General features: G+C 36.8%; 8 protein-coding genes across 8 annotated transcripts; 3 read left to right on the forward strand and 5 right to left on the reverse strand.

The window, feature by feature from the left end:
• Positions 1-62: 62 nt before the first annotated feature.
• On the reverse strand, positions 63-2,343 carry MONOS_1294 (uncharacterized protein). Its single transcript, XM_067865603.1, has one exon. The coding sequence runs from the start codon at positions 2,322-2,324 to the stop codon at positions 468-470; it is 1,857 nt and encodes a 618-aa protein (XP_067719473.1). The 5' UTR covers positions 2,325-2,343; the 3' UTR covers positions 63-467.
• MONOS_1293 (uncharacterized protein) lies at positions 2,341-3,535 on the reverse strand (the record flags this gene model as incomplete). Its single annotated transcript, XM_067865592.1, has 4 exons — positions 2,341-2,740; positions 2,827-2,972; positions 3,027-3,159; positions 3,215-3,535. 4 exons carry the CDS (start codon positions 3,533-3,535, stop codon positions 2,438-2,440), a joined length of 903 nt encoding a protein of 300 aa, XP_067719474.1. The 3' UTR covers positions 2,341-2,437.
• A 317-nt stretch (positions 3,536-3,852) lies between these two features.
• On the reverse strand, positions 3,853-5,178 carry MONOS_1292 (uncharacterized protein). Its single transcript, XM_067865580.1, has 4 exons — positions 4,943-5,178; positions 4,587-4,878; positions 4,192-4,531; positions 3,853-4,085 (listed from the first exon to the last, which is right to left on the reverse strand). The coding sequence occupies exons 1-4, from the start codon at positions 5,163-5,165 to the stop codon at positions 4,014-4,016; spliced, it is 927 nt and encodes a 308-aa protein (XP_067719475.1). The 5' UTR covers positions 5,166-5,178; the 3' UTR covers positions 3,853-4,013.
• A 1,932-nt stretch (positions 5,179-7,110) lies between these two features.
• MONOS_1291 (putative calcium/calmodulin-dependent protein kinase kinase 1) lies at positions 7,111-13,333 on the forward strand (the record flags this gene model as incomplete). The annotated part of the gene is made up of 9 exons (XM_067865569.1): positions 7,111-7,372; positions 7,431-7,532; positions 7,586-7,693; positions 7,764-7,842; positions 7,928-8,022; positions 8,111-8,252; positions 8,365-8,464; positions 8,607-8,726; positions 8,801-13,333. 9 exons carry the CDS (start codon positions 7,111-7,113, stop codon positions 13,331-13,333), a joined length of 5,541 nt encoding a protein of 1,846 aa, XP_067719476.1.
• Positions 13,334-14,832: 1,499 nt separating this feature from the next.
• MONOS_1290 (Endosomal syntaxin A) lies at positions 14,833-15,994 on the reverse strand (the record flags this gene model as incomplete). The annotated part of the gene is made up of 7 exons (XM_067865558.1): positions 14,833-15,014; positions 15,135-15,207; positions 15,279-15,366; positions 15,423-15,449; positions 15,515-15,695; positions 15,752-15,810; positions 15,888-15,994. 7 exons carry the CDS (start codon positions 15,992-15,994, stop codon positions 14,833-14,835), a joined length of 717 nt encoding a protein of 238 aa, XP_067719477.1.
• A 33-nt stretch (positions 15,995-16,027) lies between these two features.
• MONOS_1289 (putative vacuolar proton ATPase 100-kDa subunit) lies at positions 16,028-19,481 on the forward strand (the record flags this gene model as incomplete). Its single annotated transcript, XM_067865546.1, has 5 exons — positions 16,028-16,157; positions 16,231-16,654; positions 16,714-16,840; positions 16,903-17,946; positions 18,054-19,481. The coding sequence occupies 5 exons, from the start codon at positions 16,028-16,030 to the stop codon at positions 19,107-19,109; spliced, it is 2,781 nt and encodes a 926-aa protein (XP_067719478.1). The 3' UTR covers positions 19,110-19,481.
• MONOS_1288 (uncharacterized protein) lies at positions 19,474-21,491 on the reverse strand. Its single transcript, XM_067865537.1, has 2 exons — positions 21,093-21,491; positions 19,474-21,031 (listed from the first exon to the last, which is right to left on the reverse strand). The coding sequence occupies exons 1-2, from the start codon at positions 21,416-21,418 to the stop codon at positions 19,702-19,704; spliced, it is 1,656 nt and encodes a 551-aa protein (XP_067719479.1). The 5' UTR covers positions 21,419-21,491; the 3' UTR covers positions 19,474-19,701.
• A 97-nt stretch (positions 21,492-21,588) lies between these two features.
• Positions 21,589-23,832, forward strand: MONOS_1287 (putative ATP-dependent RNA helicase). Its single transcript, XM_067865525.1, has 5 exons — positions 21,589-21,837; positions 21,917-22,002; positions 22,047-23,056; positions 23,123-23,200; positions 23,286-23,832. Exons 1-5 carry the CDS (start codon positions 21,590-21,592, stop codon positions 23,670-23,672), a joined length of 1,809 nt encoding a protein of 602 aa, XP_067719480.1. The 5' UTR covers position 21,589; the 3' UTR covers positions 23,673-23,832.
• Positions 23,833-23,929: the final 97 nt, after the last annotated feature.

Here is a 23,929-nt window from a genome sequence, read left to right on the forward strand (position 1 = left end):
CTTAATACATATTTTTATGTTGCACGCTCTTCATAAATATCATTTTGAACGAATGTTTTTTTTTTTTTTTTATTTTTTTTTTGAATCAAAATAAATTATTTTTGTGAAAATAAAAAGATACCCTATTTAAATGCAAAATGTTCAAATTCAATTTGAAATTTCAAAAATATGAAAAAACTTTGTAAATAATGAGGGGGAAAGAGATAATTAACTTTATCACACAAACAATTTCTATACTTGTGAAAATATGTGTTTGAAAAAAATAAAAGTAATAATTTATTTACAAACTCAATCGATAGACAACAAAACAATTATTTCATTTAACAACATTTATCAAAGCTTTTTTCAAACAAAAATTCTTGTTTTAACTTTTCATAAACTCTGTTTTGAAAATCTTTCATTATATTCTTTGTAAGAATATTTGAAATTTATTTCCAGAATTTTTAATTGACTCAATCGATAAATACTTACATCGGATCCGCAACTGCACTTGAAATTAAAGGATCGCTTGCTGCTTCTGATTTCTCTTGATGGTCTCGGTCTAATCTAGCTTTGCGCTTTGCTTCCTTCTTTGCTTCCTTCTTTTTCTTTTTTCTATTCCAGCAACAGCACGCAATCCCAACGACGATTACAGCTATGAGCAATGCAATTCCAATGACAATCACCAATATTAGTAATATAATAAATTCACCAGAAAAAACCGTTGAAACAGAAAGCCAATCATCAAAGCCCCCTTTTGTTTCAAAAGTAACTTTAGCTCCTTCTGTCAGCGAAGTTGCATTGGAAAATGACTCCTTAACAAGAAGACCTTCCCAACAGTCAGCTGCACCAACATCCTTTCCTTTTTTCTTTTCTATAGCATCATTATGGGTAAATTCTGTGGCAAAAAATGAAACGCGCTTCTTTCTGTTCGCTTCTATAATTGATTCAGGATGATTTCCTTGCTCTTTCGAGAGATATACACCACCTCCAATGTCCTTTTCACTTGAACAGAGAAGGAAGGACAAATTATTTAGAGTTACAAGTCCTTTGTCACCATATGCGGCTTCAATGAAACATCCTCCACCACTTTGAACAGCAGAACAATGCGTAAATGATGACAAATAAATTGTAACTTCCCAATCAACTTCACACAAATACAGTCCACCACCGTATTCAGCAGAACATTTGATGCAGCTGCTCCTTTCAATGCTTCCCTGTCCATTCCAGATGTATCCTCCTCCTTTCTTTTTTGCTTGGCATCGATTTATAATTGTATAAGTCATCGTTAAAGTTGGGTTGTGGGTTCTATCAGATACATCAATTGCACCACCTTGTGAATCATCATCAGTTACCGAACATTTCACAAACTTCGATTCATGCAACTTTAATTCTCCTGGGCCAACCATCCATATTGCACCTCCGTGATTTGGAGCTGTTGATTCTCGAATTGTAGCATGGTCAAATGTTTTTGACTCACTCAACTGTTGTTGGGCTTCACTGGAATGATATCGAGGGATTACTGCATCTCGATGCATCCTTCTAATTGTTGTGTTGGTACATACAAAACTACAACCAAGCATCCCTTGCACAATTCCTCCATAAAATACATTATCAACATGTTCCAAAACATTGTTGACAAGAGAAGAATGATGATTGTACGACCATTGTGGAGATGGGAGGATATTCTGCATGTGTGTTATATTTTTCAGAACGCAATATGAAAAAGAAACTGAATTAGTGAAAGGATCAGCAATTAAACCAGTTGAACCATCTGTGACAAGAGATTCAAAATTTGAATATGAAACTGATACCATTCCACCATGATCCTTTGTTGAAACCACCGGCTTTATGGACTCGATGGATGCAGAAGAGAGTATGAGATTATCAAAGTGGATTGATCCTCCATCAAGTTCAAAACAGGAACATGGCGATGCAAGAAAAGATATATTCAAAGTTAATACTTCCAACTTTGATTTCACATCAACAGTTGCAATATGTTTCATCAATGAAAGTTCTAATAAAAGATTAGATAGAACAAGAGATGAATTAGAAAGTTCAAATTGAGTGTTATCGGAAAATGCATCTGAAAACATAACGGGGGTTATATCTCTCCCTCCAATTTGTATATTTTGATTTTTCAGGCACGTTTTGTGTTCAGCTATAGATGGCATATGAAGTGTTAGCGCGTAAGATCCTAAATCAGATGGAATTGATGGAAATGAAGTAAAGGAAATGGAATTCGAAATTTCTCCTTGATTTAAAAACGGATGTGATTTAGTTGCATAAATAATTGTTGATAAGAAAAATAAGACAAATTTTATCGAGTTAAAAAACATAATCATTGAATAGTTAATCTAATTTATGGGTAATAACGAAATTTTTTATTTAATTATTGTAATGCAAAAACATACAAATGCTTGACAGAAAAAATCGTACTGAAAACATGTTTTGTTGATTAAGCTATATGTCCGTGAAATACAAGATGTTCAAGAAAATGTCCATCCAACTTTGCAAATGGATATGAAAAACTGAAGTCATCTTTATCAATTTCGATAGCTGATGAACGAACTTTATTGCTACCCATTTCAATGCAATCATTAAGTTCGCTTTCAAAAGCATCATCGCTGATTTCACTTTCCATCTCCGTATATTTTGATCGCATTCGCAAAGATTCAATCCATTCAAAAGGCGAAATTATTGGAACATGCGAATTTCCAGAAATTGAAGGATAAAGAAGATCAGGAGTATTAAATATAACCTGGAAAATATAGTTAAATGTGATATTTGAATAAAAAAGTATTTATTGTGAAAAAGTTTAAAAATTCAAAAAAAACTGAGGCATACAAATAAATTTGTAGTCAGAAAGTTATTGATAACAATTTCTGTTATCTTCTCTTCAATTGCGGCAATTGTTATAGATGGTGAAGAAGTGCATCTGGTAAACAATTTCATTGAAATGGCCTTTATTGATCTTGCTAAATTCATTGATTCTAAAATGAAAATATTGTTATAAAATAATTCCAACCATCAACATTGCAAACCACGCTTTCCTGTAACGAGAAATACAATTTCGTCGGAATGGGATGCAACCTCAATATCACTAATAGATTTTACAGCTACTTTCATTGGCTTTATAGGAAAACAATCACCAGATTCTATTAAAACTTGGTACAATTCCTTCAAACAGAAACATAAAAATAGCAAAAACATAAAATAAAATAAAATAGCATACTGCTGCATTGTAACTTGCAAGTTGAATTGAATGTAAGGCACTTGGTGAAAAATTGCCAAAAAAAAAAAGGCATGCATCACTTTCAGAAATTTGTTCTGACGATGAAAGTTCGCCCGAACTTTGTTTCGTGCATGAATTCCATTTCCATTGTGCGCAGGAAAAAGGAACATCTGTGTTTTGTCGTATTATGTTTTGTATATCATTGATCCAATCATAAGATTCCATAAATATAAATATGATATGATTCTTAATTGTTTTGACAATATTCATTAAAGGTTCCAACGAAAATGGTATTGAATAATCCTGCAAGGATTTTTGCATATCGTTGAAACTCTTATTTGCTCAAAAACGCAGGTTAATATCTAAAAATTGAAAAATTGTTTCTTAAGGGTATGACGATTAATTTCTAAAAATTCTTGAAAATGAAAAAGAAACTTTTTCCAATAACGTTTTTGAAGTTCTTTTCACTAAAACAATATTAAACATTAGTATTATAATTATTATTCTTTCACGTGAAGAAATGTTGAAACGTATCTTTAAATACACTTTATATCACATATAATATTTGCTCCATTTAAATGAATCAAGAACAAATTAACAGCGATGTAGAATTTTTGTTTTTTATATTTCAATGTTAATTATAACATCCAATAGTATTTAATTGATTGAATTTTCGAAAGAAAAATTGACTTTTTCAAAATTTTTACTTTATTAATAAATTTCTATTGCCTAGCTGAATTTTTAAATTGCATTAAATATCTCTATTTTAATATATTCAAATGTAATGATTGTCTTAACTTTAATTCGTCTTCACTTTCTTTTTTGGCGAGGGAGACTGACACTTTTTGCACATTTTGCCAATTGAAGATATCTGAAAAAGATCAACAATTTGTTTGTCCATTAAAATCAAAATTTTTGAAAAAGCAATAGATTATATTAATATAATATCTTCAAGTGAATAACAATAAATTTCATACCAAATAAACAATGAATGAATAAGATGAAACGCCAGCCATAACCAGAATAGGAATGATATCTCTTATTAAAGATGCTGGGAAGTATTTGGACTCTTTTGGTTTCTCATCGACATAGCTCTTTGCATAATCAATAAAATAGCCAAACACAAGTTTAAATGCCCTTGGGATGTCTTTGTAACTTTTTGAGTTCAATAAGTCATCAAAGTTTTCGCCTTTTTCCGTTAGATTTTCCAATGAATAATTATCAATGTTAGGAATTGATAAAAATGCTTTATAGTAAAATTCTGGCTTTAAAAGCAAGAAATACATGTTAAAAGTGAGGAGCCAAACAAAAGTAATTCTTTATACAAAATTTAAAGATATTTTTCAAGATATATGAATGAAATTGTGCACACCTCTGATGTTCCATTTGATCAACAGATCTTTTTCTAAAAAAGACAAAATGGCTTCCACAACCAGCAACAAATGCAACCAAAAAGGATATTAGTAATTGGTTAGAAGAAAAATTCTTAAGAGTACGCTCGATTGCATTTAAAACCACATGTGACATTGAAAAATTCATTCCCAGACTCAAAATTGCATTAATTGGAGTGCAGGTTAAAAATCGAGGGAATAGTTGCAAAAGCGTCACCGAAATCAGCCAACCTACGAAAAATGTGAAATAATACTTCGAATTCATTATCCAAGCTAAAAATATGTTCATAAATATGAAATCATAATCTTCATAGAAAACGAATTTTTAGACAAATACCTGGTGTATCATGGAAAAACAAAATAAATGGAACTGTGCTACCAAACATTGTAACAAAAAAATCAGAAAATATGGATTTTTCTTGTTTTCGTGTTGTTCGGTTCAAAGTAACGAAGTATATACATTGAATCAAGAACAAATAAGGATAGGATTGTCCAATATAAGGCTCTATCTTGTTAAAAATCAATTTATAATCAGAAAGTCTGTCAAATAGTTTCGACATATTTTTGATCCTTAACATAATTAATTTTTCACTTTTTTGATGATTTGATTCATGTTTTGTCTACTCTTCAAAATTTGAAATTTAATGTAATACACAATTATTTCATTTCACATTTCCTCATTAGAAATTATGAAATCCATTTTATTTTTTTCACATTATTCGCAATTTTTTTCATTTTGAGCATCATTAAAAACGATTTTTTTGAAATTGAACATTGGAGCTCTATTGAAAAGTAACTTTTCTATGTCCAAAGCTTTTAATCAAGAGATAACTTCAATGAAGTTAATTATTTCAACAGTTTTTGAAATTCTTTAAAGAGAAAACAATATATTCCATCATGAAGTTCATATCCATTAAAAACACATAACTCAATGTTAACACATTTTTTCAGATGCGAATTTGTTTCAGTTTTATATTTTTTAATGCAGATTGATAATTGTTGAATGATGTGAAGTTATTCATTCAGTCAATGATAGAATACTAAGTGGCTTGTCGAAAAGAATATTAAACAAGCCACATTCAAAGTTTGAAACTCACTGAAACTGAGAAAGTGTCTAGTGAAAGCATTATCAAATCCAACAACGCACTAAACAATTTTATCACAAACAATATGAAACTGAAAATAACTTTTATAACTATTTCACAGAATTATATCGTCCTCTTGATAAGCTTTTTGTGATCATTAAATTTAAATAAATAAAATATTCTTATTTGAATTTAAAAAGTTTCACAAATCATTTCATTAAAATATCAATAATGTCTAAGAAAAGTAATGAAAATCCAATTTTCTTTGGAATCTGAGAAAGTTAAATAAAGTTATTCATTTCACTTAAGATTAACTGATTTGCGCAAATAAAGTTTGAAAGGACGTATTTCCTCCAACTTCTGTTCATTTTTCGAAAAGCATGTAATTTCCAAACCACAGCATTGGAATGAAATTTCATTTTGATTTTTTAGAAATGGGTCAAAATATTTCACTTCAGACATTTGCATTGAAACATTATGAACTTTTCATTATCTTTTTGAAATCAAAAAAAGCAATAAAAATGGATTCATTTTTTGAAATGCTTTTAAAGTTACAAAACATTTTGTTGAAGCATCAATGAAGTTTGTATTCGGATATGATAAATCATTTGAAATTGAGATCTGATAAATTTTGATAAAGTTATGAGAGAAGCAATTTTTCTATGCCTTGTGCAAAAAAAGCTTGAAAGTCCGTATTTTCCCCCAAATGAAGAATGAAAAAGTCATTCAATTATTAATTATATAAAACTATTTATCTTCTCAAACGTTGTCTTTTTGAATATCTGCAATTTTCTTTTCATTTCTGCAAAGGCAATCATGTCAATTACAAAAAAACTGTTCTTTATTCAATTTACCGTTTTTGAAAAGTAATAAAAACATTATTAAATTTGGAAAATTTTTTTAAAAATATATAATTTTCAAGATTTATAAATTTTGTTGAGAATTTCCCTTTTCTTTTTTTTTTTCAGATTAAGATTTTTTTATTTCAATTTCATGAAAATTTTTCAAATTGAGGAACGCAGACTGTATTTGAAGAAAAAAAAAAAAAAAAAAAACTATTCAGTTAATTTGTTTGGGAATAATTGTTCCTCAATGTTCAAGAATTAGAAGATGAGTATGGAAATGATTCTTCAAAAATAAGAATTTGTTTTCCATAAAATGATGCTGCAATTTTCATGAATGAAAAAACGTTGAATTATTAGAATTAACAACGTTTGGAACAGTTTTTATTTATCAACTGATTATTAATTAGAAAAAAAATATTTTTTTCGAATCTGTCTTTATTGACAATAAAGAAAACATCTTGTTTTTAAACAAATATTATATTAATTTTTTGTGAATGAGAAAAAGGTGAATAAAAAAAAGAAAAATCAATTATCTTTGCGTCAAGATCAAAACACCCAATACTGCATGATGATTGATGTGCAGTTTTTTAACTTCATCACCCGATGCAAATAGAACAGTAATTGAGACTCAGCACATTTCACTTCGGGTGAATAAAAACAATGGCAAGGGGTACATTAACCAATATGAAATTGTTGCAAGAATAGGCGAAGGATCATCAGGATTTGTTTGCTTATGTGCAGACACAGAGCATGATATGAAGCCTGTTGCAATGAAAATTTTGGACAAGAAAAATTTTATCCAAAGAAAAGATTCAAAAATTGGAGCTTCTTTTGAAGGTTTGAAGAAAAATTTTGAAATTCATTTTTTATTTTTCTATTTTATTGCAACGAAAAGATATTAAAAGAGAAATTGCAATAATGAAAAAGTTAAACCATCCAAATGTTATAAAGCTTTATGAGGTTATCGATGATATTAAATCGGGAAATCTTTATCTTGGTATGATAATAATTTATTAATTTAATGAAAAGGAACTATTTTTATTAATTTAGTTATGGAATATCTTCCAGGAGGACCATGCTTTGTGAGAAAATCAAGACCGCTTAGTGAAGAAATTGCAAGGCAATACATAAAGCAAATCACACTCGGATTAGAATATTGTGTGAACTGCTTTTGTTTTATTTCCTCTTCAATTTGATATTTTTTTAAAAATTTCTCACTTTCTAACAGGTCATGCAAATGGGATTATTCATCATGACCTTAAACCTGACAATGTTCTAATTGCATGTGATGGTTCATTAAAAATTTGGTTTGGGGTTCATAATGCATTAATTACTATTTTCATTACAATTTTCCACCAATTTTATATTACCCACAAAACAAACAAAAAAAAGTGATTTTGGAGTTTCTATTCCACACAACATAGGAGATGATCGCTCGTATGTTGTTCGAGGAACTCCTCCATTTTTATCTCCAGAAGTCTTGAAATGTTTGCTAAATTGGATTTAAACTTCTGTTGGATCATGTGAGACTTTTTTATATAAATGCAAAATATCAACATCATTTCATGCAATCAGTTCGAAAAGACCACGAACCATATTCAGGCCAAAAAGCAGATATATGGGCATTGGGCATAGTTCTGTTTATGTTTATATTTGGAGATGTGCCTTACAAAGGAAAGACCATCGAAGCAACTCTCGATTTGATTCTTGCTCAGCCGTGTGCAGTTCTCCTTCTTCTTCTCCTTTTTTTAAACCGAAATTTGTTGATTCATTGCTTTTGAAAATGCAACTGTTTTCATAAAAAATATTTTCATTCATAATTTTACCAGTCTGGTGCTGCCACATCCTGTTAGTCCTTCGCTAGACAATTTTTTTAAAAGAATTTTGGATAAAAATCCAGACACACGAATAACCATCGAAGAAATGAAGGTTTTTGGAAGAGCATTCTTATTTTTTGTTTTTGAACATTTATTTTTTTCAAATTGATTTCTTGCGTTGCAAAAAAAAACTCTTTCATATCATTGGAATCTCTTTGCCTATTTGCTTGTTTGTTTGAATTATTATTGTTAAGAGAGACAAATGGCTCACAAAGAACGGCGAAGATCCGTTTCCTCCGCCTGTTCGGAATGTTGTGCTCCAAAAGACAGATTTAGAAAGTGCTTTTACTCCGTCTTTGCCCTTTCACGCTGTTGTATGCTCCTCTTTTCTATTAATCTTTCAGCTATCTTTCATTTCTGTTCATGTCAAATTTATTCATGTTTTTAGGCATCTTTGAAGCTGCGGATGCATCGTGTTGCATCTGACATCCGCCTGCGGATGAGTGCCAGTCAGCCTGTTCTGTCGCTCAGCAGTACAGACAACACCAACACCTCTTCGACACACACTCCCAAACCAGCCAGCAGAGGCGACTGCCGCTGCTCCTCTTCAGACAGCGAGTGTTCTGTCCCAATCAGAGCAACACAGAAGGCTGGCTGCGACAACACGCTCTCCCATTCCCAGTCCAAACTGCATGGCACAGCTGGAACCGCCTCACAAACAGCAGATGCTTCAGACAAACACACAGAACAGCATCCGTCTTCAGACGAGCACAGCCACTCGACACACCACTCACGCCATCACTCACACAGACACCACCATCATTCATCTTCCCAACAGAGCACATCTCCTGTATATCTGCAGAACTACGTCCATCACACTGCCAGTAAACACTCTTCATTATCACCAAGGGCTCATTCTCTGCTGCAGACACCCTTTCAGCAAACAACAGACAGCACTTCTCAACAAAACCAACAGCAATCTCCAACATCTTCTCCTTCTCCTGTCACAAACAGAGCAAGTGGATGTGATGGCTATATATCATCATCATCATCATCCTCCTCTTCCTCTTCTTCCTCGTCTTCCTCTTCCACTTCCGCCTCCGCTTCTTCCTTTTCTGTTACATCGCCTTCTTTTTTCTCTCCCATGAACAGTCCCTTGCAACGCGTGCCTTCTACCTCAATGCTTCCTGTTCCACAGTCATCGCCCATCAACCTCGTCAGCTCTTCCCTCAAAACAAAGTCCTCTCTGCTTTCTTTGAACTCCTCCTTTTCTGCCCATTCACTCGACAGCAACCAGCAGACGCAGCGGCTGATCACCCCGCAGCAGTCAGTGCAGCACTTCGATCTTCTGAAGAGCGCATCCAACACACGCTCTGTCTGCAACCTCTCGCCAATCCAGTCTCCGTCCATCTCTTCCCTCAGCTGCTTGTACCAGAATGGCCCATCTGACAGCAGAAGCCGCCTCGGCCGCGCAAACTCGGTCTGTCTTCCGAACCAGCCGCAGAAGGAGAATGCTGTTCAGATGGATCGACACAGGGCGATGTCGATGGTCAATGGGGGAGTGGGAAGCTCTGCTTTGATGCTTCCGATGGCAGACACGTTGCATCTGTTTGGGGGAAGTGCTGAGGGAGATGGGCAACTTGGGAACGGGTTGCTGAATGAGAGCTTTGGAGAGAACAAAGAAGGGAACAGAGAAGAGGGAAGAGAAGAGAACAGGGAAGAAAATATTGAAGTGAAACAGACAAGAAAGAAAGTGTGCTCAAGCGAAGATGACAGGAAGCAGCTGAAAGTGGGCGATTTAGGTGCAGAGGAGAAGCTTGACTCGAGTGTGAGTTTCTGCATTGACTGCTCATTTGACACGACTGACTCAGACATCCAGACAGACACACTCAACAGCACCGATGCCCCACAGGCAAGACAGCAACTGGTGGCAGACAGGAAAGAGCAGAGGGATGTTGACGAAAATGGCAACAGGCTGATCGATGCATCATTCGCTAAGAATGGACGCTCTCTCTCGATGGTGATGTCTCCGAGTGTGTCTGCTTCTGCATCTGCTTCTGCATCTGGCACAATGGCAGACTCTGCAATAGAAGGGCAGTGTGTTCCTGGGCACATCAGTCTCCACTATTCAGGCAGTGAATGCGGTTCCAGCGACAATCTGTGTGAGTGCAGCACAGACAGACACGACTTCTCCCTCGCCACCACACACAGTGCATCGACCCTCTCCCACGTCTCAGAAAGCAGGCAGCAGCCACACTTCACTCCGCTCCAGCTGCAGAAGCTGCCGGCAACACACTTCTCGTTCGTTCCGCTTCTGAAGTCGGCCCAAGGCTCCTCTCAGAACTCGTCTCAGAGCGACGCCCAGAACGAAGAGCTGTTCAACAAGGCACACAGCGCATTGCTACTCCCGCCGTACAGCCCTCTCCTCTCTTCGCCACTCAGCAGCTATGCTGGTTGTGGTGGTGGCAGTGGCAGTGGCAGTGGCAGTGGCAGCAGCATGAACAGAGAGGCATCATATGCCACGCTGCTCTGCCCAGTCACATCGCTGCCTCCACTTTCAGAGTGCTTTGAGCCTGTTTCAGGTGTCCCCTCGTCTGTACCAAGTTCTCATCTCGAGCGATTCTTCAAGGCAATCACAGCTTCCACAAGCACCCTCCCTTTGGCCTCCAATGTGTCATCGTGTTCACTGACATCGCCACATTCATCGACTGCCTCATTTTCGTCTTCCACGCCAGCGCTGCTGACAGTCAACCAGACATTGTCTCAGACAAGTCTCCCTCCTCTCTCAGCTGCCTTGCAGACACGCACAGGCACTCCTTCTTTGTCCAGACTGCATTCTCCTCTTATCAATTGCATCACTTCTGCTTCTGCCACATCTTCCTCCTCTTCCTCGTCCTCATCCTCTTCCTCCTCTTCCTCTTCATCGACTTCTGCATTATCAGCATCTGCATACACAGAAAGGATGAACCGACAGCGCCATCTGATGAACCGAAGACTGACAACATCGTCCATCTGCTATTCAGATAGTGATGCAACTGATGCACACACAAAGGAAAGCGAGAGAGAAGGCGCCTCCTTCTGCGACGATTCAAAAGCCCGCCTTTCCATCCACTCGCCTGCTGAGCACACACGCCGTTCTTCTCTGTCTCTGCAGGACTCTTCTCCTTCCTCCTCTGCCAAGCACCATTCCCTCTCTTCTCTCTGGATCCCAGGCAGCTCCCCCAGCGAAGGCCAGTTTTCTCCGCTTTCTCCGCTCAACTGCATGTTCTCCCCTTCTTCTGCTGCTGAGTCCTTCTTCTCTTTCTCCCAGTCGCAGCTTCTGCTTCCCGTACAGCCCATTCCACCTGTCCCTCCTGTCCCTCCTGTCACCACTGCCCCACCAGACTCACAGACTGAGCAGCACATCAAACACAAGTCCCATCTTTCATTTCCGCAGACGTCTGTTCTGCTTGACGAGAACAACACAGCCATCCACACGTGCCTGGCAGCATCACAGTCATCAAAAGATCTGCTCAGCCACTCATTCACCCGATCCACCTCTTCCATGAGAAAAAGTTTTGATGTCTCGTCTTCCACTCCGCTGCTGATGAACAACCTGTCTCTTGCTGAGAAAGACACCCTGAAGCCAGCGCAGTCGCACAACGAGCTGCCTCCCTTTGCCCCTCTCCCACACACACCCAGCAATCCCTGTGTGAACTCCATCTCTTCTCTCTCCTCAGACCGTGCTGTAAGAACTGGCTGCATCCAGAAAAGCGACTCGAGAGAGAACACACAAACAAACCCAATTGAAATCAAGTCGCTCACTTCAAACGCGTCTGCCCCGTCGAATGTGGTTGAGCTGGATCTGACGGAACAGGAAGAGAACTTCTCTCCTTCTTATCAGTTCCAGTCTCAGTCTCAATCTCAGTCACATTCACATTCACATTCACACTTTTCACCGAACCAGCAGCACACACTCACACAAGCACAATCACAATCACAATCACAAATTCAAACACAGACTCAAACACAATCACAAACACAATCACAGACCCAGACACAGGCCCAGCTCAACTCGTCCTCTCTGATGCACTTCCAGATGAGCGGGTCGCTCAGCACGCCCACCAGCACCACTCACCTTCTGCCCGACCTCTGCCCATCCCGTGTCCCTTCCCCGTCGATCATGTCCCCTGCCTCGCCTGGCTCCTCCGCCTCTCCCATTTCGCCGGCGTCGCCGATGCAGCACTTCACTCAGCAGTTCCACACATTGGCCTCTCAGACAGACGCATTCGCCCCTGCTTCCCCTCCGCCCATCAGCCACACAATGTCACAATCACCCCCCAGACAATATATCTTGCCCAATTCTTCGAATACTTCTTCTTCTTCCTTTTCTTCCTCCTCTTCCTCTTCCTCTTCTTTCTCTCCCACTGCCACTTCGCCAGTCACCTCTCCTCCTCCATCTGTGCATATTCCCAACCAAACAGACAGGTCTTCCACTCTTTCTGATTCGTGTGGAATTCACTCTTCGCTCAAAGCATTCAACACAACAGCCCTCAAAATGAACACGAACAGCCGTCGCCCACCTGCTCATCGCTCTTCTTCCTTTTCTATTGCTTCTTCTTCTTCTTCTTCTTCTTCTTCGTCTCCTTCTTCTTCATTGACTAACATTCATTCTTCTGCTGTTGAACCTTCTTTTTCTTCTCCTTCTTATCATTTCTCAAACGCTTCTTCAACTACAACAACAACTTCTACAACTCCATCTTCTTCCTCTTCTTCCTCCTCCTCCTCGTCATCATCCTCAACCCCCTCCTCTTCTTCACAATCTCCTTCATCTTCCTCCTCCTCCTCATCTTCTTCTTCACCATCATCCTCATCTTCTTCTATTTCATTACAGCAACCTCCTCCTTCACAGGCAGTTGTTTCATCTGCAAACAGCAAAAAGGTTAGCAATGAAATGATGTTCCATCCACTCAACAAGTATTCATGTTGCGTCATTGTGTGATTGGCTCATGCTCCTTTTGAAATGTCGATTAGGGGAAAACAAAAGTATAATGTGCATTCATTTTTTACAATATGTTAGTTGATGTTTTATTGATACAGTCTATTTTGTATGTTGGATCTATTTTATTAAAAAAGAACAGCACATTTCATGTGTTTTCTAATCTATTGCATTTTTCTTTGTTTTTCTTTTTTATAATTTTTAATACTTATTTTTTGTTTTCACAAGTGTATATTTTTCCTCGTATTGTAATCATAACAATGATCATTATCATGTTTGCCATAAGCGTTATTGTATGTAATTCATATGATTGTGTGTAACATATTTATGTTTCATCGATATAATTTCCTGATATTTTTCTGATTTATTTTTTTAACAAATTTTTATTGTTTTTCTTCATTTTTATTTTTTCCTATCGTTTTGTTTGTTGACAACGTCAAAGTTTGTTGCATCATATTTTGAATTGAAAGTCTATTTTTATTGAAAAAAAAGATAACGCTTGAACAATTTCTTTTTTTAGTTATGTTTCTGTTTATGTTTTAGATTAAATAAGGTGTTATGTCCCATGCCCCGTATGTATTCTCTAATGCATGTATTTTGGCTTATAATCAATTCACCCAATTTTATTATTATTATTATAATATCGGATGCCTATTTAGTCATTTCCTGCTGTTATTGTCTCGAAATCGTTCTTGTTTAGAGCCATAATTTTTATAAGACAGTTCTTCTTAAACTTGAAATGGTAAATAATTTGTCAATATTTATGTGTTTCTTGTTGTTGTTATGGAGAGTGTTGTGATTTTGTGCTTTGAATTTAATGCATTTTTTTTACTAAAAGCAAGTTTAGTCGATTTTTTCATTTTTCAATTATTTTTCTATTGGAATTAATATTTTTAAATGCTGTTTTCACTCTTTTATTTGCTTCTTTTTTATATTCATTTTTTATTAATAATTTTATTCATTTTAAAATTTTTAATAATTCTTCATATTTTGGTTGCGTCAAATTCATTACTTCGAAAATGGAGATGCACCAAAGTCAACAAAAGATAATTTTTTTATTTTAATTTTTTGGTTGCAATTCAAAACAGGTCAAAGAATATGTATTGATTTGTCTGATGAAAATTGAAGTTATCAAATTCGTTTGAATCCTTCTGGAAATTTTTTTTACTTGATTCTCGCTTGCATAAGAAAACAATCAGAAGAAACAAATAAAACTCAACCCTCGGGGGAAGTGAAAAGAAAGGAATGAGCCGGTATAAATGAAGAAAGCCAAAGAATTAAGAAAGAGCTTGAAGTGAATGATTATTAAAATATATGACAAAATGACAGAGATAATCGAAATATAAATTGAAATATTGGAGAAAAAGACAAAACAGCAATTTAACAGAGAATTTCGTTTGAAAAAAATAATCAAGACGATTCAAAGAAAATTTCGAGCTAGTAAAACGCGTTAAAGCATCACCAGCAATCAACTCTCAAATAAACATAAACCAAATGAAACTCTACTTTTTCCTGACTGTGAAAAAGACAATCAAAGCAACAGCCACAACAACCAAGACAACAATCAGAAGAAGAATGCACAGCTTCCTTCTCGACTTTCTGTCGTATTTGTCAGCTTTTTTCAGTTCAGTCACACCAGCTTCAACATTCTGCGATGCTTTGTATGAATTATCGCTTGCAAGCACTTACATAAGTTAAACAGGTAATATTAAAAATAATTATTACATATCAATAACATTTTTTAAAATAAATCATATTCACATTTTAAAGACAATCACAATAATACTCATAAATAATTACAAACAAAGCTGTTCAGTTTGTTCGTTAAGCATTTGATTCATATCTTGTGTAGCTTCTCTAACCAAAACAATATCCCTCTGTAAAAAATTTTTTGTAAATTAATTACGTTTTAATATAAATGAATGCAAATAAACAGATTTTTACAAACATGAATTTCTTTAAATTGCTTTTCTCTATCTTCAAGGATAGATGCTTGATAATTAGCTTGTTGCTGCATCATTGCTTCTTGTTCCTGTCTAAGAACATTATTGAATTAAAAATTCAGAAAATCATCAAAAAAGTGAAATCACACTGTGCCTTTTGAGCAGCTATTTCTTCTCTAAACAAAACATTAAAGGAAAAAAGGCATCAACCATTTGAGATAATAATTATATCGATATATACTGTGTCATTCCATATTTTATGGCTGTATTCATTCCACCTTTGGCTTCGCGCCTCGCAAGAATTTGGATCTTGTTGTCATATGCTTTCTGGGCCGAGGAAAATGATTGCTGAATTTGGTCAAATCTCATCTGTAAGTTTCCTTTCCCTTTAACATCTGCTCTGAGTCTGCTTAATTCAGTTTCTATCAAAAAATTAGAAATACGAAGTTTTGATCTCAACAAAAAAAAAATATCAAACCGTATTGCCTTAACCTAGACATTATTGATTGCTTAACTTCTTCAATGTTTGGACTTTTACTGCAAATAAAGAAAATTTGTCGTATATACAAGCATTACTTCTTTAAAAGCGTATACAAAATTATTAAAAATCAAACGAATTTAGATTCTGTATATCGTTCAACAGATCCTTTATACGCATCTGTATCGTTGTAAGACGTTGGTCCAAAGGTGAATTTCCAGCCTTTTGATAAGCAGAGCTCATCTTCTGAGTAAATATTGATTCTAATAGAAATAAATGGGTAAATTGATCTTTGGGAAAATGTCTGATTTCATGTCTCGCTTCAAGGACACCACAGGTCAAGAAATCCATATGTTCCGTAGCGAACCAATGGATTATCTTCAATTTGTGTTTCCAAGAGAAGCAGGTTACTTGTTTTCTTTTTGTAATTTGCATGAAAACTGGTTCAAATTTTCTTGTTTGATATTTTGCAACACTAGCATATCAAACCATACACGAATTAGGAAAACTTGGCATTGTACATTTTGAAGATATGAATCCCTCCCTGAACTCAAACAAAAGGGAGTTCATTGGAGAAATTAAACGTTGTGATGAGATGCAGCGTCATCTGCGATACTTCCGTGCTCAGGTTGTTCGCGCACGTCTTGAAGTTGTTGATGATTCGACGTTGCAGCAATTTTCTTTTTCTGATCTCGAAGCTCAATTTGAAGATATCGATACTCAACTTCGTGAACATAATATCAATCTGGAAGCATTTAAGCGACATGAAAACGAACTGATCGAACTCAGGCATGTGCTAAAACTTGGAGCAAGCTTCTTCGATAAACAACCTATTCTCGAAACAGACAAACAACCATTGGCCTACCAATCAACAAGTAGTTCTGCCATGAATGTTAAAATAGGGTTTGCATAATTTCAATACGCAAAATAATTAATTTTTCTTTCTTTCTTTTTAAACGTAGCTTCATCGCTGGAGTTATTCCAAAAACAAAGATCGAAACATTCCAAAGGATGTGCTATGTTGTTACAAGAGGAAACGTTTTTGTCAATACAGTCCCAATTGAAGAGAAAACTCTCGATGCAAGCTCTGTTTGTTGTTACTTATATTATCATAAAAAAAATTGTTTGTTTGCGATGCTTTTCTTTATTAGAGCAATCCAATTGACAAGGAAGTGTTTGTTGTATTCTTCAGCGGAGAATTCACAAGAAACAGGATTATCCGAATTGCTGAATCTCTTTCTGCGTCTGTGTACACAATCAGAGAGAGTGAGGCTGAAAGAGAAGCGATGCTGACAGAAATCGAAGCACGTCTGGCTGATATCAAAACTGTGATCAACAAAACAGAAGCCACACTGAACGAATTACTCGACCACATCCGTCGCGACTTGAATCAGTGGACAGCGTTTGTGATCAGCGAGAAGCAGCTCTTCCACACACTGAACAAATTCTCTAATGACACCATCTCCAAATGCCTTGTAGGTGAAGGATGGGTTCCCACACGCTCCTTGTCTGATCTGCAGGATGCTCTCCATAGAGCTTCTATTGCATCATCATCTTCAGTACCATCCATTGCCCACATCATCAAGTCCCATGCAGAGAATGGGAAGATGGTAGATGTTGAGAACACAGTGCCTGTTGGGCCGACAGAAGGAGATGAAGTGACAGTGGTTGCGCCAATGGTCGATGGAGAAGAAGACGAAAGGCCTCTTGCCATTGCACATTTGGATGCAGCTGTTGCTGAGCGAAAGCGGAGAGAGATGCGAAAGAGACGCTCACGTCCTCCACCCACGTTCATCCGGACGACAAAAGTGACACAGGCATTCCAGGCGATTGTGAATGCGTACGGAACAGCCGACTACCGCGAGGTGAATCCAGGAATGATCACATTTGTTACGTTTCCGTTCCTGTTTGCAATTATGTTTGGGGACTTTGGCCATGGCATCCTCCTGTTTCTGGTGGGTCTGTTCTTTGTGCTGTTTGAGAAGAAGATGGGGAAGGGAATGAACGATCTGGTTGAGTATCTCTATGTCGGGCGGTACATGCTTGTGTTTATGGGCCTCTGGGCAGTCTTCACAGGGCTGATGTACAACGAATGCTTCTCGCTCTCAATGAACTTCTTCGGCTCTTCGTACGACTGCGACCCAGAAACGAACGTCTGCCAGAAGAAATACACATACTTCTTAGGATTCGATCCAGTGTGTTATTTGCCTATTATTATAATAAATCTTTAATTTTGGAAAAATATTTTTTTTTTCATGTTTATCTTGAACCATACCCAAATATATTTTTATCTTTTTATCAGATTTGGCGTCAATGCACAAACAATCTGATCTTCTCTAATTCAATCAAGATGAAACTGTCTGTCATCATTGGAGTCGCACACATGATTGTAGGAATCCTCTTCAAAGGGGCAAACGATGTGTATTTCAAGAACAAAGTCAACTTGTATTGTGAGTTTATCCCTCAGATCATTCTGATGACAGCCATGTTCGGATACATGGACTTCATGATCATCTACAAGTGGCTGTTTGCGAAGGACCCGCAGACTGCTCCTATGCTCATTCGAACGATGATCAACATGTTCCTCGCCTTCAACGAAGACATCCCGCCAAATGAGAAGCTCTACCCAGGACAAGACCAGGTGCAGCGGTTCCTGCTTCTGTTGATTGTGATCTCCATCCCTTGGATGCTCATTCCTAAGCCAGCCATTTTGATCTATCAGCACATCAAAGAAGGCAAAGCAAAGAAAGCTCAGGCAGCTTCTGGCGGATACGAATCGCTTGACGGAGCGAAGCCAGGCAACTTGTCTGCTTCTGCTTCTGCTTCTTCAACAGCAGCCACAAACGAAGTGTCTCAAAGTGCATCATCTTCGTCTTCGATTGGATCATCTGCTGCAGCCTCACGTGCGGCAGAAGGTGGTGAAGACGATGACGAAGAGGAAGAGTTCAACATTGGAGAGATGTGTGTGCACCAGATGATTGAGACTATCGAGTTCTCTCTCTCGTGCGTGAGTAACACAGCCTCCTACCTCCGTCTCTGGGCGCTTTCGCTGGCACACGGACAGCTGGCGGAGGTCTTCTTCGACTACGGAATGATCAAAGCAGGCGAAATTGCTGGCTTCTTCGGAGCAGCGCTGGGTGTGGCAGTGTGGCTGGTGGCGACGATTGGTATTCTGCTGGCGATGGAAGGTCTGTCAGCCTTTTTGCATTGTCTGAGGTTGCACTGGGTGGAGCTGCAGAACAAGTTTTACAAAGCAACCGGAAGAGACTTTGAGCCATTGAGCTTCAAAGAATTGATTGATGAGGAAGAAAGGAACAACCTCGACTTTGAGAGCAACGAGAAGGAGAAGCTCGCATAAAGTGCATGAAGTGCAAGGAGGAGAAAGAAGATGATGGTTTTTAGGTTTTTGATAAGCCTGAAGAGAGAGAGAGAGAGTGTGTGTGTGTGTGAGTGAGTGAGTGAGAGGAGAAAGAGTGGCATCAGTAATTAAGAGTATTTTATTTTGTTTTTACATAATTTTGTCATTAGCTGTTAATAATGAAAGAAAAGTTTTGCTATTCAAAAATCGACACATATGTTTTGGATCATTCGCTTCACCGGGAAGAGTTTTCTTTCTTTCTTTTTCATATTTTATGTGATTCCTTTTTATATTCAATTGAACTCACTTTCTTTTTTCTTCACAAGTATTTTATGCTGCTATGTTTCCAAAAACAATCATCGAATCAAAAATGAAATTTTGTATTGTCTTTTTCAACAAACATAAACAGAAACTCACACTAAAAAAATAAAGTGAAATGAAAGTTTAAATCCAGTAAGATGCAACAATTATTAATAAAGTTAAAAGATAAAAAAGACGGATAAAAGATTCATTACAATTATAAAGAAAAGATAATAGCTTTTCAACAAGTTGGAGAGAAGTTGTCAGAAAATGAAGAAAGCAATGTGATGTGTTAAGCAAGCTCAACAAGACACAACAACGTCCTTCTTATTCCCTCTGTGCTGTAGAACTTGAGTCTCCCGTCACTCGAGAGAGTAACGAGCGGGGATGACACAAGAATAAGCTGAAGCTGATTGAAGTCGATTGCCGAGGCGCCTGTTATGTTCTTCACGATCTCATCCAGAATGGGCGTTTCGTTCGCCTTTCGCAATGCCTCAAAGTAGGAATTGCTGGTGATGTCAGCATCTTCATCCGATTCGCTTGTATCAAAAGCTGATCGACTTGCACTTTTGGCTCTGCTGCCATCAGAGTCAGTTGCATAACTTCCTTCTCTTTCTTCTTCACCTTTGCCAGATGAGATAATTTCTGCTTCTTCTTCTTTTTCCAGCTCAGCTAGCAGTTTTTGATAAAGAAGAGCAGATTCGTCCTTCATGGCATCCAAACTGTCTGCAGTATCTTCGTCTTCTTTCCTTTCTTCTTGTTTTCTTCTGCTCTGCCCCAAATTCTGCTGACTTTCGCTTTCTCCGTCTTCGTCAAATGATGGCAAATCGTCCAAGTCATCAAATAATAGCTTCTTCATCATCAAGTTCCGCTTTCGTTTTAAAGTGATTGCGTGTTGAAGTGTTCCGATGGTAATTTCGCTTTCTGAATGAAATGACTCAACATCTCCTGAAGACACACTGAATGAGGGAGACATTGCATCCGGTCTTCCTCTCCTGTCTTCTGCAAGTGCAGAGTGCTCGTCCACTCTGCGTGAAGCGGCGAAGCTTTGAAGAAGATCTCGCGCTGGTGCAACGTATCGAGAAGAGCCTGATGGATGTGTGGAAGTGGGTGGTGGAGTGATTCCTGAGGAGGTGGAAGCAGAAGAGGCTTGTGAAGATGATGAAGCTGAAGAGAAAATTGATGAATTGTATGAAACAGAAGCAAAGAAATGTGGTGGTTGAGAAATGATGCTTAGAAGTGTTGGAGATGCGTGCCTTTTACTGAGTTCAATGATCTGCTCCGAAGGAACATCAATCTTGCATTGAGTTGGGCTTTTAATTCCCATCATCACCGGAAGTGTAAACACAAATGAAAATGCACGAGGTGTTCGAAATCGTCTTCTTTTCAAATATTCAAATTTTGGAACTAATGCCTCGCTTATGTGCTCTGGATTTATAGGATCAGGCGTAGGAGGCTTATCCTCTTGAATTGAAAAACATAAAATTCTTTCTGCAACAGCCTCAATTTCAAATGGAGAAAGACGAAACGGAACAATTTCGCAATCAAAAGTGATGCACAACCAATGAAGAAACATAACAGATAATAATTTATGACCGCGTAGCAATAATAAAGGAAATGAGCTGAATATTTCAAATTTAATAAAACAAATATGAAAGAAGTAACAAAAAACAAGAAAAAAACCTAGAACCGCGGACGGAAGCTACTTCTTTGTTTCCTCCACAAAGAATAGCTAAAAATGGATCTTCTCTGTCTGAACTTGAAGAAGTTCCACGAATTACAATTCCACTGTTGTACTGAGGATCAAAAGGAGGTAATCGACCAATAAGAACATGAGTTAATTGTGAAGCAATTCTAGACTTTGATTCATTTATCAGAGCCTTGAAATTTGCAGCAAGATCGTCAGAAAGATGTTGAAGAAACTCATCGGTCCATTTGAATTGAAATAGTGGACTAACTCTATACATCGTAAATGTATGCGTTAGTGTTTCTAGCCATAAAAATGACATTTACTTTTTGAAACGCTTGTACAGGTTATTATTGAGGAGAAAAAATGTTTAAATTATTTGAAAAATAAATGTTGGAAATAAAACATTTTTTCAAAAAACTTATCTGAACTTAATTAAATTATGTGAGATAAAATTCCAGAAAATGATATTGAAAAATATGTTCCATTATAAATGTCATTCACACCCAGTTGGCAAGAACTTGGTTTATCTCCAGAAATTATCCAACAATGTAGAAATTTTAGATTATTGGTACCAACTAACGTACAGAAAGAAACTATACCCCACATATTGAAAGGGAAAGACGTTATTGGGTGCGCGAAAACAGGAAGTGGGAAAACAGCTGCGTTTGCTCTACCAATTCTTCAAAAACTTGCTCAAGAACCATTCGGAATATTTGCATTAATAATTACACCCACAAGGTTAGAGAATGATTAGAATTTCTTTCTTTATAATTGTATATTGTAATTTCTTAAATATTTGCAATTCCTTTTTTTCAAGAGAACTTGCTTCACAAATTGCCGATCAATTTCGAGCATTTGGCGCATCTTTAAGTGTTCGCATATGTCTTGCAATTGGGGGAAACAGTCTGCTGTTTTTCTTTTTTTGATAAGTTTATTTATTTATTCAGATATTTCGGAGCAGTTTAATGATCTTCAAAAAGCTCCTCACATAGTTGTTGCAACTCCTGCACGCTTATCCAGTTTTATTAAATCTCCAGCTGGTGGAGATTTAGTGAAAGAGAATCTTCAACGAATTAGATTTTTGGTACTCGACGAAGCTGATTCTCTCCTTACTGAAGAATTTTCTGATGATCTCACCACAATCTTCAATGCATGTGGAAGCAACAGGCAAACATTGTTCTTTTCAGCAACTGTCTCTGATCAATTTCTTAAAGATTTGAAGAAGTGGAAGATAACAAAGAAAAAGGAAATTATGTTGTTTACAGAACAAGGAGAAGATGAAGAAATGAAACTTGTTAAAAAGCTAGATGAGAGATATATGTTTGTTCCAGCTGGAAGTAAAGAGAATTATCTATATTTTCTCCTGAAATACATTTTGCATGCATATCATGACGATGTGCAAACTCAATCTAAACCTGGAGGAGAGAAAAAACGAACTTCATTTTTTGCGCCAAAGGAAGATATGATTAGAAAATCAAAGGCGTTCTTGGGGAAGTCATCTCAGCAGTCGTCATCTTCGGAATCATCTCCGTCATCAGCCCCTCCACTTCCTCCAGCCATTTCAGATTTTTCTCCCTCGATGGGTGACCAAGCACTGATATTTGTGAACAAAAAGCGAACAGCTGTATTCCTCTCGTTTTTCCTCAGAGAACTCCACATAAAGGCTCTTGCATTGCACAGTGGACTGACACAGTTTCAGAGAGAATCAACGCTTACACGTTTCAAACAAAACCGGATATCGTTTTTGATTGCTACAGATGTTGCTGGAAGAGGGTTGGATATCGCGAATGTTCGACTTGTAATCAACTATGATCTTCCTCTTGAGCCTGCAGACTTCATCCACAGAGTCGGGAGAACAGCACGTGCAGGAAGAAAAGGCGCTGCGATTTCGTTTGTTACACCGTTTGTGGTTGAGAAGTTGCAGAACATTGAGAAGGAAACGGGAAAAGTGATGGAGGTGTGAATATTGTTTGTTTAAAAGTTTGTGCTTTTTAGAATATTAAAATATGATATTTTTACATAGAATTTTGGAGAGGTTGACGATCACTACATTTCAGAAGATCTGAAGGCTGTAGAAACAGCAAGGGCTGTTGCTGGATTGGTATGCTTCATTTCCTTTAGTAATACTTATTATATCTGAAATGAAACGGTTTATTTATTGATTTTTTAAATAACACACTTATCAGAAATTTAATGATTCTGCATTTGGAAAGAAATACAATGAAGAGCGAGAAGCGCTCATTACAAAAATTAAGAGTGAAAAGTCGAAGGAGAAGAAGCTTGAAAAAGGAGATGCAAGAATAAAGACAACGATTGATACAGAAACTGAAAAAGGAGCAAAAGTGCTACAATTGATGAACATTGCATCTAAACACAATTCAAAAAAGAGAAAATTAGCGAAAGCATTTAACGAATCAGAAGAAATGGACGAAATCGAAATTCCTATGAAAAGAAAGCACAATCAAATTTCTGAAATATCCGATGGAAAAAAGCACTCAGAAGAAAATGATGACAGCAGTAGTTCCAAACATCTAAAACAGGGGGCTAATAAGAAATTATTTGTTAAAAGATGAAAAAAATCGAAAATTTGTTATGTTTGAAAGACTGATATTTTTTGCTCGATGGCTGTTTTCACAGTTTCGAAGAGCAAAGTTATTTCTCATTTCATAAAAAATTCATTTCACTGTTTTTTTTTGTCGTTTGCACAAAATTAGTAAACTGTCAACGATTCTTAATGGAAACACAATTTTTTAAAAGAAGAATATTTGCTCGATAATTTTTATTTTTCTGAAAAGAAGAGTTCTTTTGTTTGGATTTGCTCAATAAAATA

The sequence above is a fragment of the Monocercomonoides exilis genome (assembly GCF_001643675.1).
Source record: "Monocercomonoides exilis strain PA203 chromosome Unknown scaffold62-463630, whole genome shotgun sequence".
Classification (NCBI taxonomy): Eukaryota; Preaxostyla; order Oxymonadida; family Polymastigidae; genus Monocercomonoides; species Monocercomonoides exilis.